The 15,502-nt window shown below is 38.3% G+C and overlaps 1 protein-coding gene across 1 annotated transcript in view; it reads left to right on the forward strand.

Annotated features, from left to right (window-relative positions):
- The first annotated feature begins 14,874 nt into the window (after positions 1-14,874).
- Positions 14,875-15,502, forward strand: part of LOC103746127 (dimethylaniline monooxygenase [N-oxide-forming] 5-like) — an 18,715-nt gene continuing 18,087 nt past the window's right edge. The window contains exon 1 of the mRNA XM_008848235.1: positions 14,875-15,009. Coding sequence (XP_008846457.1) covers positions 14,875-15,009 — 135 coding nt within the window. The remainder of the gene's footprint in view (positions 15,010-15,502) is intronic.

The following is a 15,502-nucleotide window of genomic DNA, read 5'->3' on the forward strand; positions in this document are numbered from 1 at the left end:
CACTTGGATGTTTGCACATGTGTTTCTAATCTCTATGTATCTGATTATTACTAGTCACAGACGGTTCCTTTCTGAGATCATTGGCACCTGAGTATGGATATAAAATCATCAGGTAGATTTCAATGGTAATGTGTTTTACCTCTACTAATTAACATGAAGCAAACTTTTAGGCTTCTTCCTCAAATATAACTCTTTTTTTATTTGTTGATTTTTTTTTTGTATTTCATACAGAACATCTCAAAAAATCTTATTTATCTATATATCCATATGCCAAATGACACACTCCCATAGTCTCCCCTCCCTTGCTCACTGAAGCCCAGATACTCTGTCATCCCTATTACTGTCCACTGTGTTGTTGGCACCCCCCGCCATTCTCCAATGTTTGTCCATCCACTGAATCTAGTCAGCCTATCAAGAGTTCCTTGTTTTAGGAAAATCAGCTCTTCCTCATCTAGCAGAAATCAGTTGCCAATATTCCTTTAGATAAGATTGAGGTCTGCTGTTCATTTTCCCAGTTCTATGCTGGGTTACTGTCTGGGAGTCTCTTGGGCCACCCTGGCCAACAACTCAAAGGAAGGTTTCTCCTGTCTGGCATTGTTTCTTGTTATGTAGCTTTTAGCTATACACACGGACTCTCAAAGAATTATATTGATCCCTTTAATCTTTGGTTATACTTTCCTTTTGAGTGAGCCCAACTAAACCAATTTAGTTTTACTCTTAAGGCCATTTGAGGATTGGGTCCTCAGGGGTCACATGGACTTGGGAGGAGCCCCTGGCTCCTTTATTTACCAGTTCCATCTATGTGAAGATAAGTCAAAGGTCCTACTCGACTGTGGCTGGCTTCACTTGGAAGCATGACGGAAATGTTTCCTCTGTGTTGACTGGACACTGGTTCAAGCCCATTTGGTAGACTCTCCTTGGCCTCCTTGATCAAGAGGACAGGTGACCCACCACCATTATAGGACATTTTGTGAGATGCTCATAGTCCCCTAGAGCTTATTCGACCTATGAGAGCAAGGAGCAAAAACTGTACTTTATGTCCCTCTGACCAAATTATAATAGGCCTCAAAGTATGCCTGTTAGACATCCAAAAAGGTTAGTTCCATCAATCTGGTACTTTTAATTACCATGTGCTATGTAGATAATGTTTGGACAAAGACCAAATGTTCTCAGATAAACCTTGCCTAGACATGTATTATATTCCTCGAGCTAGCTGTATGTATAATTTGTTAGTAGGTTGTTGGAGTAATATGATTCCCTCTGGTTTTTTAAAAAATAACTAGGCATTATTTATCTTTCACATTGTCTAACCCTTCCACCATAGTTTCCACATTTAAAGTGCCCCCATTTTTCCCATTTCTCCCTTAATAATACCCTTCTCCTGTGGTCCCACCTCTCTTGAGCTCCTTCTTTCCACCCTGAGGTTCCTTGTATAACCCTCCCTCCCCCTCTTAAAATAACCTCATTTTTATCCATAGCTCCCTTATTAATGCCTGTTTCCTACTTTCTTGTCTTTCATATTATTTCTTTTCCTTTACCTCCCTGGTTCCTTTCCATTATCTTGGTTCCTGTAGTTATGTCTGGTTACATGCTCACTTATAAGGATTTGGTGCTAGGATCTACATATGAGGAAGAACACACATTGTATTTTTTTGCTCAGTCGGTGTTACTTCACTTAGTATAACAGTTTCTAGTTATACCTGCATTTACCTCCATTTACCTGCAAATTTCATGATTTCATCTTTCTTTACTGCTGAGTTAAAACTCCATCATATAAATGAACCACATTTTCATTATCCACTCATCAGCTGAGGGATACTTAGGTTGCTCCCATCTCTTAGCTATTGTGAAAAGAGCAGCAACAACCACGGATGTACAAGTGTCTCTGCAATAGGATGAGTTCTTTGGATATATGCCAAGGACTGGTATAACTGGGTCAAATGGTAGTTTCATTCATAGTTTTTTAAGAGTCTTCCACACTGTTTTCCATAGGGGTTGAACAAGTTTGTAACCCCACCAGCAGCGGATGAGTGTTCCCCTTTCCCCACATCTTCTCCAACATTTGTTATCATTTGTTGTCTTGATCTTAGCCAGTCGGACTGGGGTAAGATGAAATCTTAAAGTGGTTTTAATTTGCATTTCCCTAATTACTAATGGTGTTGAACACCTTTTATAATGCTTCTTAGCCATCTTTATTTCTTCTTTTGAGAACTCTGTTCAGCTCCTTAGCCCATCTTTTAATTGGGTTACTTCCTTTCTTGATTTTTTGTTTTTTGAGATCGTTATATATTGTGGATGTTATACCTCTGTCAGATGTGTTGCTGGTGAAGATTTTCTCCCATTCTGTGGGTTTTCTCTTCACTTCCTTGGTTGCTTCTTTTGATGTACAGAAGCTTTTTAGTTTAATGAGGTCCCATTTGTTGATTCTTGACCCTGCTTCCTGAGCAATTGATGTCCAGTTTAGAAAATCCTCTCCTACACCTTTATCTTGTAGGTTATTGCCAATGTTGTCTTCTAGTAGTTTCAGAGGTATTTGATACATTTGGAGTTGGCTTTTGTGTAAGATGAAAGATAGGGGTTTAGTTTCATTCTTCTACAGGTGGAGATCCAATTTTGCCAGCACCATTTGCTGAACATGCTGTCTTTCCCCCAGTAAATGTTCTTGGCTCCTTTGTCAAATATCAGGGAGGAACTGGGTTGGTCTGGATGCAAAGGATCAGGAAGCAATGGGGATTCTGGGATAAGAGGTCAGTCCAGGGGTCTGGGATGCCAAGACAAGAAATGGGCCAGTACCCAGGCTAGTTGGAGAAATGGGGTGTGGGGTGCTGGGAGGTTTAATGAGGCTGTGGGGGGGGGGGTCAAGGCACAGTGGGCGCAGCCAAACTTACCCCAGGAAAGCTCCCGCTATAAGAAATTTAAAGCAGAAGCTTTTTAAGTGTCTCAAATCATAATTTTTTCTTTAATATATCGGTCTTCCTATCTAAACTAATTCTTCAATTTGTAACTTACACTGTTTTAGAAGATGGTGTTTGTGTGAACTCCACAGCACAGCTGAAGACACAATCTTTGATAAGCAGAGACTTTTTTAAACACCTAACAATGTTTAGGAGATCAATGTGCAGCATCCATTTACAAGAACTCAAAGGACTTCATTAAACCAAGATGAGTTCTAAGCAATGACTTCTAAATTAAGTAATTGCATCATCCTTCCTTTACTTGCTGTATCTTTATCCTTACCTTAGATTAAACTTTTAAAGCTAATGAGAATGAATTACAGCTTGCCTGTTTGCAGTGTTCTTCTCCTGGAATAGCCTGAAAGGTTCTCCCCTAGTTCAAGGAGTTGTCCCTTGAACTCAAGAGGGATCATCTGCTAGGACCCAAGGAATTCCCACCCTAGAAAAGCCTTTTCCTTCCATACCTCTTAATCATAAAAAAGAAGCTCATGGTTATGATATATACATTTAAAGAGTTGACTTATGAGATTGTCAGGACTGGTCATCTTGAAATCTGTACAGCAGGCCAGGAGGTTAGAGGCTCAGGGAAAAATTGCTGCAGACCAGAGGCTGGAGGCAGAATGCTTTCTTCCCAGATACCTTTATTGCTCCCCAATAAGTATTTCAGCTGATTTGATGAGGTCCACTCACATAAAGATGTATTCTCTTCTTTATTAAGATCTATTGATTTCTATGTTATTTTGAAAACACCTTCACAATCACATCTAGACTTATGTTTGACCATGGCAACTATAGCTTTTCCACATTGGTGTCTAAAATGATTTCACACAACAACTATATATCAGACTTTGAGGACACAGTGGATGACAATGTTGCTACTCATGACCTTAATACGGGCAATGCAAGTTGAGTAAACTGACTTAACATGAAGAATAAAAACACGTGAGTATAGAAAAACATATGTGTAGATATTGTGTAGAAAGCATGAGGACATGGCGAATGCAGTGAGAGGAAACCTGGTCACACAGTAACTGGTGGGCACAGTTTTCCTGTCCTGAGGCCCACGTGTGGCCCAGCTGTTACAGCTTCTCCAGTAAGACACTGATGTAGTTCTTTTCATCAGTCTGCCTGGGCCATCACTGTAGGTTACCACCAGATTACTAGTACACACACAGACTTAGAAACACATAAGGGCAAAATGTTCCCTGTTGTAGTGCCTCCCTCTCCCTGTTTCTCCCTGCTACGTCTCGTGCTATTTTTTTCCTTACTGGCATCATTTAGCTGAGACCCACTAAAAAACAAACAAACAAAAAAAACCTATGCTCTTGAGAATGTGTCCTTCAATTTCACTACCAAGATCAGACCCTGGTGGCAGGCTGGTACATGCTAATCTCTGCTCCAAGCTGCTCATTTCCAGGTGGGAGATTGTATTACTATACTCCTTTTGGCCTGGTCTTCTCAGCTTAGTCTGGTATGGCTTGAAAGTGACCTTTCTAATTACATAATGCTCCTTTTGTATATTTATTTTTGAATTTTTGTGTATTTCATACACAACATCTTAATCATCTTTACACCTCCTCCATCAGCACCCTCTCATAACTCCCCCCAACACTGAATTTCGTGCATTCTGTCATTTATGTTACTGTCTATTGAGCCAAGTTAGTGCCCCCAGAAATCCTTCAGCGCAAGTTCATCTATTAGATTCTAGTCAGCCTATCTAGAGTTACTCCCTTAAAGAAAATTAGCTCTTCCTCATCCATCAGTAATCAGTTGCCCAACAGTTCTTCAGCAAAGATTGGGGCCTGCTGCGCATTTCCACAGTCTATGATGTGTCTTGTGTATGCTGTCACTGTTGCTGTAGGTTCATATGAGCAGGGTCCCAGAAGCCTGTAAAACTTTATTTCTATATGGACATGCAACTCCCCCCCGCCGGCTTTTACAGTCTTTCCACCCACCCCCCGACTTCTGCAATGGTCTCTGAGCCCTGGTGAGTGAAGTCTAATATAGAAGTCCTGCCCAAGGACCCACACTCTGAAAACTCTCAAACTCTGTGCTTTGGCCGTTGTGACCCTTTGTGCTCATTGCCCTCTGCTGCATGAGGAGCTTCATCGATGAGAGCTGAGAGATGCATTAGTGTTCTCTCTACCTCTTGCTCCACTATGTTCCATGAGACTTAGGTGTAGAGGTTCCATTGCAGATATGACTTAGCGTTGGGCATTTCACAGATACTTAATCTCTGTGTTTGACCAGTTGTGGAACTCTGTAATCGTCTCCATCTGTTGCAAAAGAAGCTTCTTTGGTAAGTGGTTAATCCTTCCCCTGATTTATCATAAAAGCTTTAGGATCCACAAAAAGATAGAGATGTGATGTTAGCCTATAGTTGAGCAACCTTTAAGGAACTACTCAAGAATTGAAAGTAACTTGCTGCTGGGAGTTTAGAGAGGGAAAGGTTTGACAGGATAATTTGATCCTGTCAGAACTCTATGACCTCTGCACTATGAGGATATGTCTCCCCCAGGTGGAGTGACCTTTTAAAATGCTGAACATGCTAATCAAGTGTTTATTCTGTCTCCTGGTGGTTCTCATGTGGGTAACACACTTCCCCATCCCCTTGCGATGTTAAACTTCTGAGTATTCAACCTACGTCATACTGACATCATCTGCTGCTCCTCCATTCCAGTTCCTAGCTTCTCTTCCTAAGCCAGTAACTTCTCTCCGATTCCTGATAGTCTTCATTCCAATTTTGTTTGTGTTCCCGAGAGACTATCTGAGTCCCTTAAATATGGTAATTAAACAAAATGAGCTCACACTTCTGCTCTTGTCAAATATCATCCAAAGACCAATACTGATTCTTATTCATAAAAAGGAAGAAATAAATATGATTAGCCAATTTAAATAAAACCTTCTGCTGATTCTGCTCCATACAGTATTCTTATCATCACATTAAACTCTAAACCATGAAATTGTCTTTTGTGCTTAATACTGAAACCATTTCCCTCTAATATTATAAATTATCTTAATACTTAATTAGTACAGTACTTATTTATTGTATGTGTACGAGTGTATTGCCTGCATGCGTGTAAGTGCACCTGTGTTGTGCAGTGTCCACAGAGTTCAGAGGAGGGTGACAGATCCCCTGGAACTGGAGTTATAGACAGTTGTTAGCTGCCATGTGGGTGCTGGCAATTGAACCCAGGTCCTCTGCAAGAGCAGCCAGTGCTCTAATCCAGTGAGCCATCTCTCTAGCCCCATTAGTAGGGTACTTCAGCACTTTTGTAAACTTGTGCATTGGATGTTATTATTCAAATAACAAGTCAAGGGAAAAACCTGCAGAGAAAGGAGGTACTCATCAGTCCCCGAAGAGATTCATACCACACCACAGGTGAGGGTAGACAGTGATGGCCCATGTCTCCAACTATCTAAAGATATATAGATATAGCTATAGATATATATTAAATATTAAAAGAATTTTAAAGTCCAAGGACCATGTTAGTAAATGATCTTATTTACGAATAGTTCCAGTATATTTTTATAGGCAAGATAAATAGCACACATATTTATGCTTTTCAGTTAAGGGGATCAAAGCCAAAGTCAAAAGATTTCTCAACTAGAAATGCTGGGAATGTAGAATTTTTAGGATTTCTTTCATAATTAAAATTCTTCAAATGTTAGGATATCTTCTGCTTCTTTTGTCCTTTCTTAACTCTGTTTTGTTCATATGTGCCCCTAATACTTAGTAGATAGCCACCCATGCAAAAGTATTGAATTTTGATTGACTGGGTTAGAAAAATGAAAAAAAGAAGGTAACTGTGGGATGTATCCATGTGGTACAACCTCTTTAGCCCAACCATGTACATGGACATAGATGCTCATAGTAATGCTGTCATCAAAGTTCTCATGTTAACCAAAAGGATTAGAATGATCCCTGAAGAATGTTCTCAGAAGTGCTGCCCACTTCTCAGGTGATTGAACTGGAGCACGTAGAGCTGCTGTGGAAGAAGCAGAAAGCGTGGCTTAGTTCACAGCTTAGTTTTTCTATTAGCTGCTGTTGATGAAATGATAACATAATGGTACCGTGGAAACATTGCTCAGTTCTAGTTAATCTTACTGGAAAACTGCTGACCTGTGCTCACGGTCTATTTCAGAAGATTATCTGCATTATCTGTCAAGGAGTTTCCTCGGGCCTCTTTACAGTTTAGTTTCTGTTCTACAAGAAACTCTGAGAACCTTTTATCGGAATTTTCTTTTTTCTTCTTTCCTAGATAACTCAGATGAACACCTTGTAGATCATTAATTTACTTTTAACAATATATCTTGATTCATAAATACTTAAAGTAGATTAGTTCTCCATTTTTAGTACAAATTTGTAGAGAAAATGGTAATAAGTTCCTACAGTTAAGAAATTAACAGCCAGGCATGGTGGTGGTGCACGTCTCTAATCCCAGCACTCAGGAGGCAGAAGAAGGAGATTCTCTGTGAGAGCAAGGCCAGCCTAGTCTATGCAGCGAGTTCCAGGCCAGTTGAGGCTGTAGGAAGGCCCTGTCTCAACAAGACAAAAAGAAAGAAAGAGAATAAGGAAATGAAATTAATTTGCTGGACCATCATCATTTTACTCTGGGTATGCACACACAAAACAGCATGTTGTGTTGTATATATGTCTTGAATACATAAATAAATATGTGTGTGTGTGTGTGTGTGTGTGTGTGTTAAAGAAGGAATGGTTTGGCACACCAAAAGGGAAGTGGGCTGAACAATAACAAGACTACCACCTGTGGCTTTAATATTTTTTTAAAGGAAATAAAGGTTCACACACTTTGCCCCACCAGTGGTACTTTCAACTGTTTTTCTTTTTTCTTATCAGTTTTCATCTACTAACATGCTATATATGTAAACATTGTGTTGCTGGATTGTTGACAGCCCTCCTTACTAAAATATCAGCTCTGTGAGGACAGCACTTCTGTCTTCTCCACTGATGCACTTCAAATGTCTGTGTTCATGCTCATGATTTGCTCATGCAATTGATATCCCATAATAGAATAATTTTGCAACGAAAAAGAAAGAATTTCATACTCAAATTTTATTTTGCAGAACACATAGTTAATTAACCACAAAGTGCCAAGTTTTTCTGTGAAAGACCAGGCAATAAATATTTTAGAATTGCAAACCATGCGGTTTCTGTCGCAACCCTACTATGGTAGTGCTATATAGTAAAGGGTTAAAAATAAACAGTTCTGAGTTCCAATAAAACTTTATCAATAACTTTAATATAATTCTAAAGTGTCATTAGACACTTTCTTTTTTACTTCAGCTGTTTAGAAAGAAATTTAGACCCCCTCCCCACAGAACCCATGCCAGCTCAATCAGACAAGGGCTCAGAGTGAAGCAATAGAAATGGGTGGTGGGCTGGCAATAATCTTTTTAAAGTTACATGTCCTTTTTAAGATTTATTTCATTAAGCTACAATGATAAAGTCTAAAAATATATGCAGTAGAGCCCAGGTAAACTGCTTCATGCCATAATATACTAGGAGAAAAGGAGCCAGCGAGGGTGACAGAATCTAGCATTCCACATTCCCAAGGATCACCAAAAATGATTTGTGCCTTAATACTGTTGACACAGAATTTTCTGTCAATACTGACCTATAGATTAGATGCAGTTGAGCACATTTCTTACATTCAAGGCAAATACTGGTGCATGTATCATATTTATTCTTTTTTTCTCGGTGGATGGTTTTACCCACATACCTTCCTTTGAAGACCATAAACCTGGTGTATTAGTAGCTAATGCAGCATACCCAAAGCCAGAGCCAATGTAAAACCAGAGGGAAAAAATCCATTTCAAACTCAAGTAAGTAATTATAATTTGATTCAAGAGATTTCTTATTTCCCTGGCCACTAACAGTCATTAAAGGGTCCTCAGTCTGTTCTGATGGGAAAGTCATGCACTGAATCCCACTGCCATCCCTGGGTGTGGTCTGGAATGTGACCAACTTAAAAAAATCATAATGAGAATCCATAAAGCTAAGGTAAAGAAAAACATACAAATACATACGGAAGAAAAACCAAGTATCAGCAAGAAATAAGAATTTGATTGGCATATTTCTTATCAGCAAAAAAGAACAAAACATATTTATTGATGGGAAGAACAGGTCAGAATAAAAAAATTTCTTTTACACATAATCTAAAGTTATGAAATGTTACTTCACAGTGAATGAGAACTTCAAGGTGATGACCTTTGAAGATGAGGTGAGCCAGCAGCCTCAGGATCCTCTCTATCACCTCAATGGGTTGCAGGGACCAATACCTCAGTCCATTTATAACCCATTTCTCTATATACACAGATGAAATGATCCGCTTTATATCACTTTGCAAACTTTTCTGTACATTTGAGCTATTGGAAAGTTGATATGAAAAATATACCCCTTAGAGTCCTCAATAAAAAATTCTCAACAGGGGTTAGACAGGGTGACATGATAGTATGATTCTTCCTAAGCAGAATGAAGAAGGTCAGGCTGTGCTTTTTAAGTCTTCGCTGTGGAAGCCCTAGAGTTTCAGCTTAACTGGGTATGTAAGGAAGTGCCCTGACAGATTTCTATGCAGTAGGATGTAACAGAGCTGAAAGCCACAGGTAGAGAGGTCAAAGTGAGACCTGGAGTACATTTCAGTGTGGGAACTACCCTGAAAGGCCCAAGCCCTGGATGCAAAGACCTGGAGTTAGCTCTGCTATCATGCATCTTTAACTAGTTCCTTAAATGGAGAGCATTTCCCACATGGAGTCAAAAGGCTGTGCATGATGTTCATAGTGTGAGAAAATTAATGTAAAAAACTGACTAAATATTCATTTTTGAGACACTAAGTATTGGCCCACTCTTCTAAGTAAGAAGATGCCATTCCGTGATGTTACTGCTTGCAATAATTCCCCCCTTTGTCACTTTTCCCTTCTCTTCTTATAGCATAACTGAGTGACATTTATTCTGCATCACAAGATCTCATCCTCCAGGAGAGGAGATGGACATACAATATGAGAGGGAGAAAAGGAGGAAGGGAGGGCGGGAAGAGGGAGAGAGAGAGAGAGAGAGAGAGAGAGAGAGAGAGAGAGAGAGAGAGAGAAACTCTCAAAGCTAGCGGAAAATCAACTCTGGAAGTTTTACAACATATAGAGAAATAAAATGTTGCTCAGATTCAATAATAGCACCAAGAGATGAGTGACATGTGACCTCAGAAAAGACTTTCCTAAGTGTAGGAGAAGCCAAGTGGTGGCGGTTATGAACAGAGAAAAGTCACAGTAGTACAGTTGGTGTGGCAACAAGTCTCAAAGAAATCTGCACTATCAAGTCACTAATTCTTTCAGTATTTCCAGCAAGACTGAACTCCTAATTCACAGATTATTTTCGTCAGTATCAACCTTTGGTTCATTTCTGCCCTGACAAGTCAGGGGAAAGATGGGGAAGGATGAACAAGACTTTATCTTTGTATCTTTTATATCTGAACTGCCATCAAAAGATACATTTAATCCAAGTGAGAACACAGGAGACAATGCATTCATTCAGAAGTTAGACATAGAAATTATTTGTCATACAAAGAATTTATGGTGAAATTTAACTTTCTTAGCTAAGAACAATCATTGCATTTTATATTGCAGAAACAGGTGGTATTGTTAATATCTTAGGAAAAATTTGTTCATTTTTATAATTGCATGTGTATTACTTGTTTTTCCTTCATATCTACATCTAAAAGAGTAATGTTAAATATGAAAATGAAAAAGAAGTTGTGAGAGACGATGTTTACTTTATGTAGGCTGTGGAGTGGGGGAGAGCTCACAAGGCTGAAGATTCTGCATCTTTATCTGACATAAATTAAGCTTGGATATGGCTCTTCAAAGACTGTGAGAAAGTTAATGAATAAGACTTGAGGAAAGAGGAAAACAGAACTCCCAAGAAAATTTAAAAAGGATATTTCAGAGGAATAAGAAAATCACTTAAAATCAACACTTTCAGGAAATTGGCAGGATAAAAAATCAATTTTAAAAAGTCACTAGCCTTTCTATATGCCAATAAAAATTAATGAAAGAGAGAGTTCATGGACACACACCCATTCACAATAGCCTTAAAAAAATCTAGTAATGAGTCTAACCAAGTAAGTTCTAAAATCCCTATAATTAAACCTTTCAATCTTTGAAAAAAGAGGCTGAGGAATACTAAGGAGATAGAAAGATCTCCCATGCTCATGGATTGGTAGAATTAATATTGAAAAAAATGACCATCCAACCAAAAGTAATTTGTAGATTCAATGCAATCCCCATTAAAATCCCCATGATATTCTTCACAGAAATAGAAAAAAAAAATCCTAACATTCATATGGGATTACAAAAGATCCCAGATAGCCAGAGCAGGCCAGAGGCCAATGTTGGAGGGATCAAAATACCAGTTCTGAAACTATATTACAGAACTATAGTCATAAAAACAGAATGATATTGACACAAAAACAGACATATAGATCAATGGAACAAAATAGAAGACCCACACGAGTTCATGCAATTTCAATCGCCTGATATTTGACGAAGGAGCCCAGAACACACACTCATATATATTTTATGAGTGCATGTGTATTGCTGAGACTATATAACAAAATCACAGTAGAGGCAGGCGAAACCCCCATTTGAATTGTTGCTCATGGTAGTCCAAGAGACTCCCAAAATAATACATGTTATTGCTGTAGACCATGATTGTCCACTGGAACTTGAAGGTGAGACCCTATTGCTTAAGACAGGATATGCTGTACATGAAGTTATCAGAAAAAAAGTGATGGGGAGATATGGGAGGAGTTGGAGGGGAGGGAGTAGATTTGATCAAAATGCCTTATATGCATGTATGAAATTCTCAATTACGTATTTATTTTTTTAAGTATAAAATTTTACATGTGGCTATATTAATGACTGACTACTAGATCAATATGCAATGTACATTTCAAACAATATATCAAGGATACCTCATCTATATGTAAAATATGGTGCCATCAGCAAATAAAGATTTCATTTCTATTAAAAAAAAAAGACAGGATGTACTTCAGACAAAGACTTGGAGCAATTAAGCTGGAACTGATCTGGAAGCCTTCTCCATGAAGACTAGCTCCCATAGTATCAGAAGATGTTATGCTACTGCCAAGAGAGAAAACTATCTGGTGGTTCCATCCATCAGTAAAGTCTATGAACCACAAGAATGGCCAACCGAGAAAATAATCTTTACTAGTGCAGTAGTGGCACTTTTATCTTAAGGGTAATCAATGGGTATCTAATTACTTAAGGCCCACTCAAGGAGAGGAAACTCAGGTATGGTATTGCAAATAACAAATACACATGGCTGGAGAGGTCATAGATCCTAGAGAAAAGCCTACTTTTGTCACATCACTAGGCCAACATAATTTCTTACTGTCTTCCAGGTATGTATCCCTATATTTATAGACTGCTGTTACTATATCTCAGCATTCATCTGGGAAGCTTCTTTATGCAGCAGATAGAGACTATTGCAAAGTTCCACGACTGGTCAAATGCAGAAAATAAGTGTTTGTGAGGTGCCCGATGCTAAGTGACATACCTGCAATGCAACCTCTACGCCTAAAGCTCAGGGAATATAACAAAACAGGAGGAAGAAAGAATATTAATGTATCTCTCAACTCTCATCAGCAGAATACATGAGGTTTGGTGGGGGAATGGGGGAAGGGGTCTGAATTTGATTAAGAATGTTGTATGAAGTTGCAAACGTTCAGTTAAAAAAATAAACTCAAAAAATGGTTTTGAAAGCATTTGTACTCTGATTAATGAAATAACATTGCTTATTTTCCCAATTGTTATGCTTTCCTTAGCCAATGAAAATGATGTCATCTAGATGGCCTTTAAATATGTCAACTAGCATTAAAATATATTGCAAATCAGTGTCAACAGTTAATTATAAATACCTTCATTAGACATAGTCCCTTCCGTAACATACTCGTAACATTTTTAAATTCAAATCAGTTGAGTCGTGGGAAGGGATTATCCATTAGCTAATTCAACCATCTATAAAAGATTTCAAGTTGCTGTGGAACTTAGCATTGTTTTCAAGAACACAAGAGGACCAATACATCTACCTTATTAAGAAGTCCAAGCTAAATTTCCTTCTTTCCAAAGGTTGGTATCTTAGTTTTGCTTTAAAATATATTATTTTGTTTGTACAAATTTTGAGATAATCATTTATAAATTTTCTGATTGTAATTATATGGCATAATCCTTTCCAATCATTGAAGCAAGATTTTTTTAAAAAGGAAAGTTTAGAAATTAATTTATTCACTCCTTTCTACCCATAGACATTTATTAGATTTCAACCACGGCACCTGATAAATCTCAAATCTTGCTAAGTGATTATTACTCAGTCAAAATACAACAGAATTATAACTAATAAAGTTATGTTATAAATGTAATAAGAGAGATCTACACAATTCACTGTGGTTACTAAGAAGGATAGGCTTAATTAACTATGTCTGAGCAGCTCAGAGAAGATTTTACATAGAAGAAGAAAAGACAGTAGGAACTAGGACTGGAGAGCTGCTCTTGCAGAGGACCTGAGTTTGATTCCCAGCACCCACATGTCAGATTACAGTCCATAACCCCCATTCCAGAGGAAATGATGCCCTCTTTGTCCTCCATGGACATTGTACTTACACACATGCAGGCAATACACTCATACACATAAAATTAAAAAAATAAAAATAATAAGTAAAATATGTTTTAAAAGACAGTAGAAACTGCATTTGCAAATGATGTTTTCATTAAGAACATAATGCACAGACATAACATGTTTGGTGCGGTTGGAGCACAATTTATGTCTTAACAGCATCACTACGTGGTATCCTTTATTTGTGCTCCTCTAGCCCTTTAGACTGAGTCCTTCAGATTGAGATCAAAGATTGCATCATAGCTATTCTGTGACTTCCCAACAAGAAGCACAGTACTTGGTCCACAGTTGGATCAGTGTTTCTTGAATGATATACCAGTGGAGTAAGTGGATGAATGTGCACTCTAAGGCTCAGAAATACTAAGTGTTGGTATGTCATTCTGAAAATACATTTCCAAAATTTTCCTAATTATATCATTTAGATTTTATTATGTCCTTGGGGGGGGTAGGAAAATATTACATGCAATTATTGTTGCTTCTATAGGCCTTTGTGTAGTGTCATTAACGGTCACTGCATCTGCTTTACACCTGCCTTTTTTCTCCTCAGACAGCTGCAAGATCGCGTCTACCCTACCATGCCACTAAACTTCACTGTCAAAGTTGTAAATGCCCACAGCATTGGCACATAATGGGCTCATTTCAGTCCAGTCTTACTGAACGATTACCAGACTGCTTCTGGTCTTCCACACTCACACTGTGTTCTCAGAGTTCTGCCTTCATTTAGGCTGTCTCCAATATCTGGAATGTCAGCACACACACACATAGGCATGCATACATACACACACACGTACAAATGCACACACATGTGCATACCTATATAAATACATGTACACACATACACACAAATCCCTTCCTAGTTTCACACCTAGCTATCACTTATGCACTAACTCTTAACTTTTTGCATGTGAATCATTTCCTCCAACAGGCCCATAGCCCACACGGTGTAACAGTATTATATAGTCTAGAATTATACTTCTGTGTTACTCTGACTGACTATAAGTAAAATTTGGGAGTTAGAAGTAGATTTATATGCATTTTTGTGTACTGTAACTTTACTGTTATTCATGACAGATATTCAGTATCTCAATGTTCTCATTATTAATAAGAAGAATTTAAAAATCAAGACAGAAAAGTCTTTTGACAAAGTAATTTTATTTAAATGGATTAGACGGTAGTGAGACCTCTCACTGTTTACCAAGCAGCAGAGTCACCATGGCCAGGAAGAGGATTGCTGTGATTGGAGCTGGAATCAGTGGCATGGGGGCCATCAAGTGCTGCTTAGATGAAGATTTGGAGCCTACCTGCTTTGAAAGAAATGATGATATTGGAGGCCTGTGGAAATTTCAAGTAAACATAGATTTTGTTTGGCTTTAAGCATGTAACTCCTTAAAATAGTTTTAACAATTTGGATGGTTTCTTTAAATGGATCATATAAACATCACACTTTAGGAGTCATTTCATGAACCTAATTTTCTTGCTTTTGCCACTTTCAGGAAATATGTAAATAGTGTCAGCTTCAGATTAGGAATAAACTTGGAGGATTCTTTTCAAAGCAGCAGAAATCCCATGCAATTCTCATAAATATTAGGAGAAGGATGATGGTTGAGGATTATTGTAACTGTTTAGATGTTATTTTGTCCAAGGTTAGGAATGTAACAGATTTTGGTTATAGGCGAGGATGATGGTCTACTGCTATCCTTCTACTATGTAATTTGATATTCTGTCCTTGGGTAATAACTGCATGCTACCTTTGCTTAAATATTCCAGGGCACGGTGTGAGGATGCTGGTATGGGGGCTGTGTGTGTGTGTGTGTGTGTGTGTGTGTGTGTGTGTGTGTGT

This window comes from Nannospalax galili, unplaced genomic scaffold (assembly GCF_000622305.1).
Source record: "Nannospalax galili isolate Female #2095 unplaced genomic scaffold, S.galili_v1.0 scaffold383, whole genome shotgun sequence".
In the NCBI taxonomy this organism is placed as follows: Eukaryota; Metazoa; Chordata; class Mammalia; order Rodentia; family Spalacidae; genus Nannospalax; species Nannospalax galili.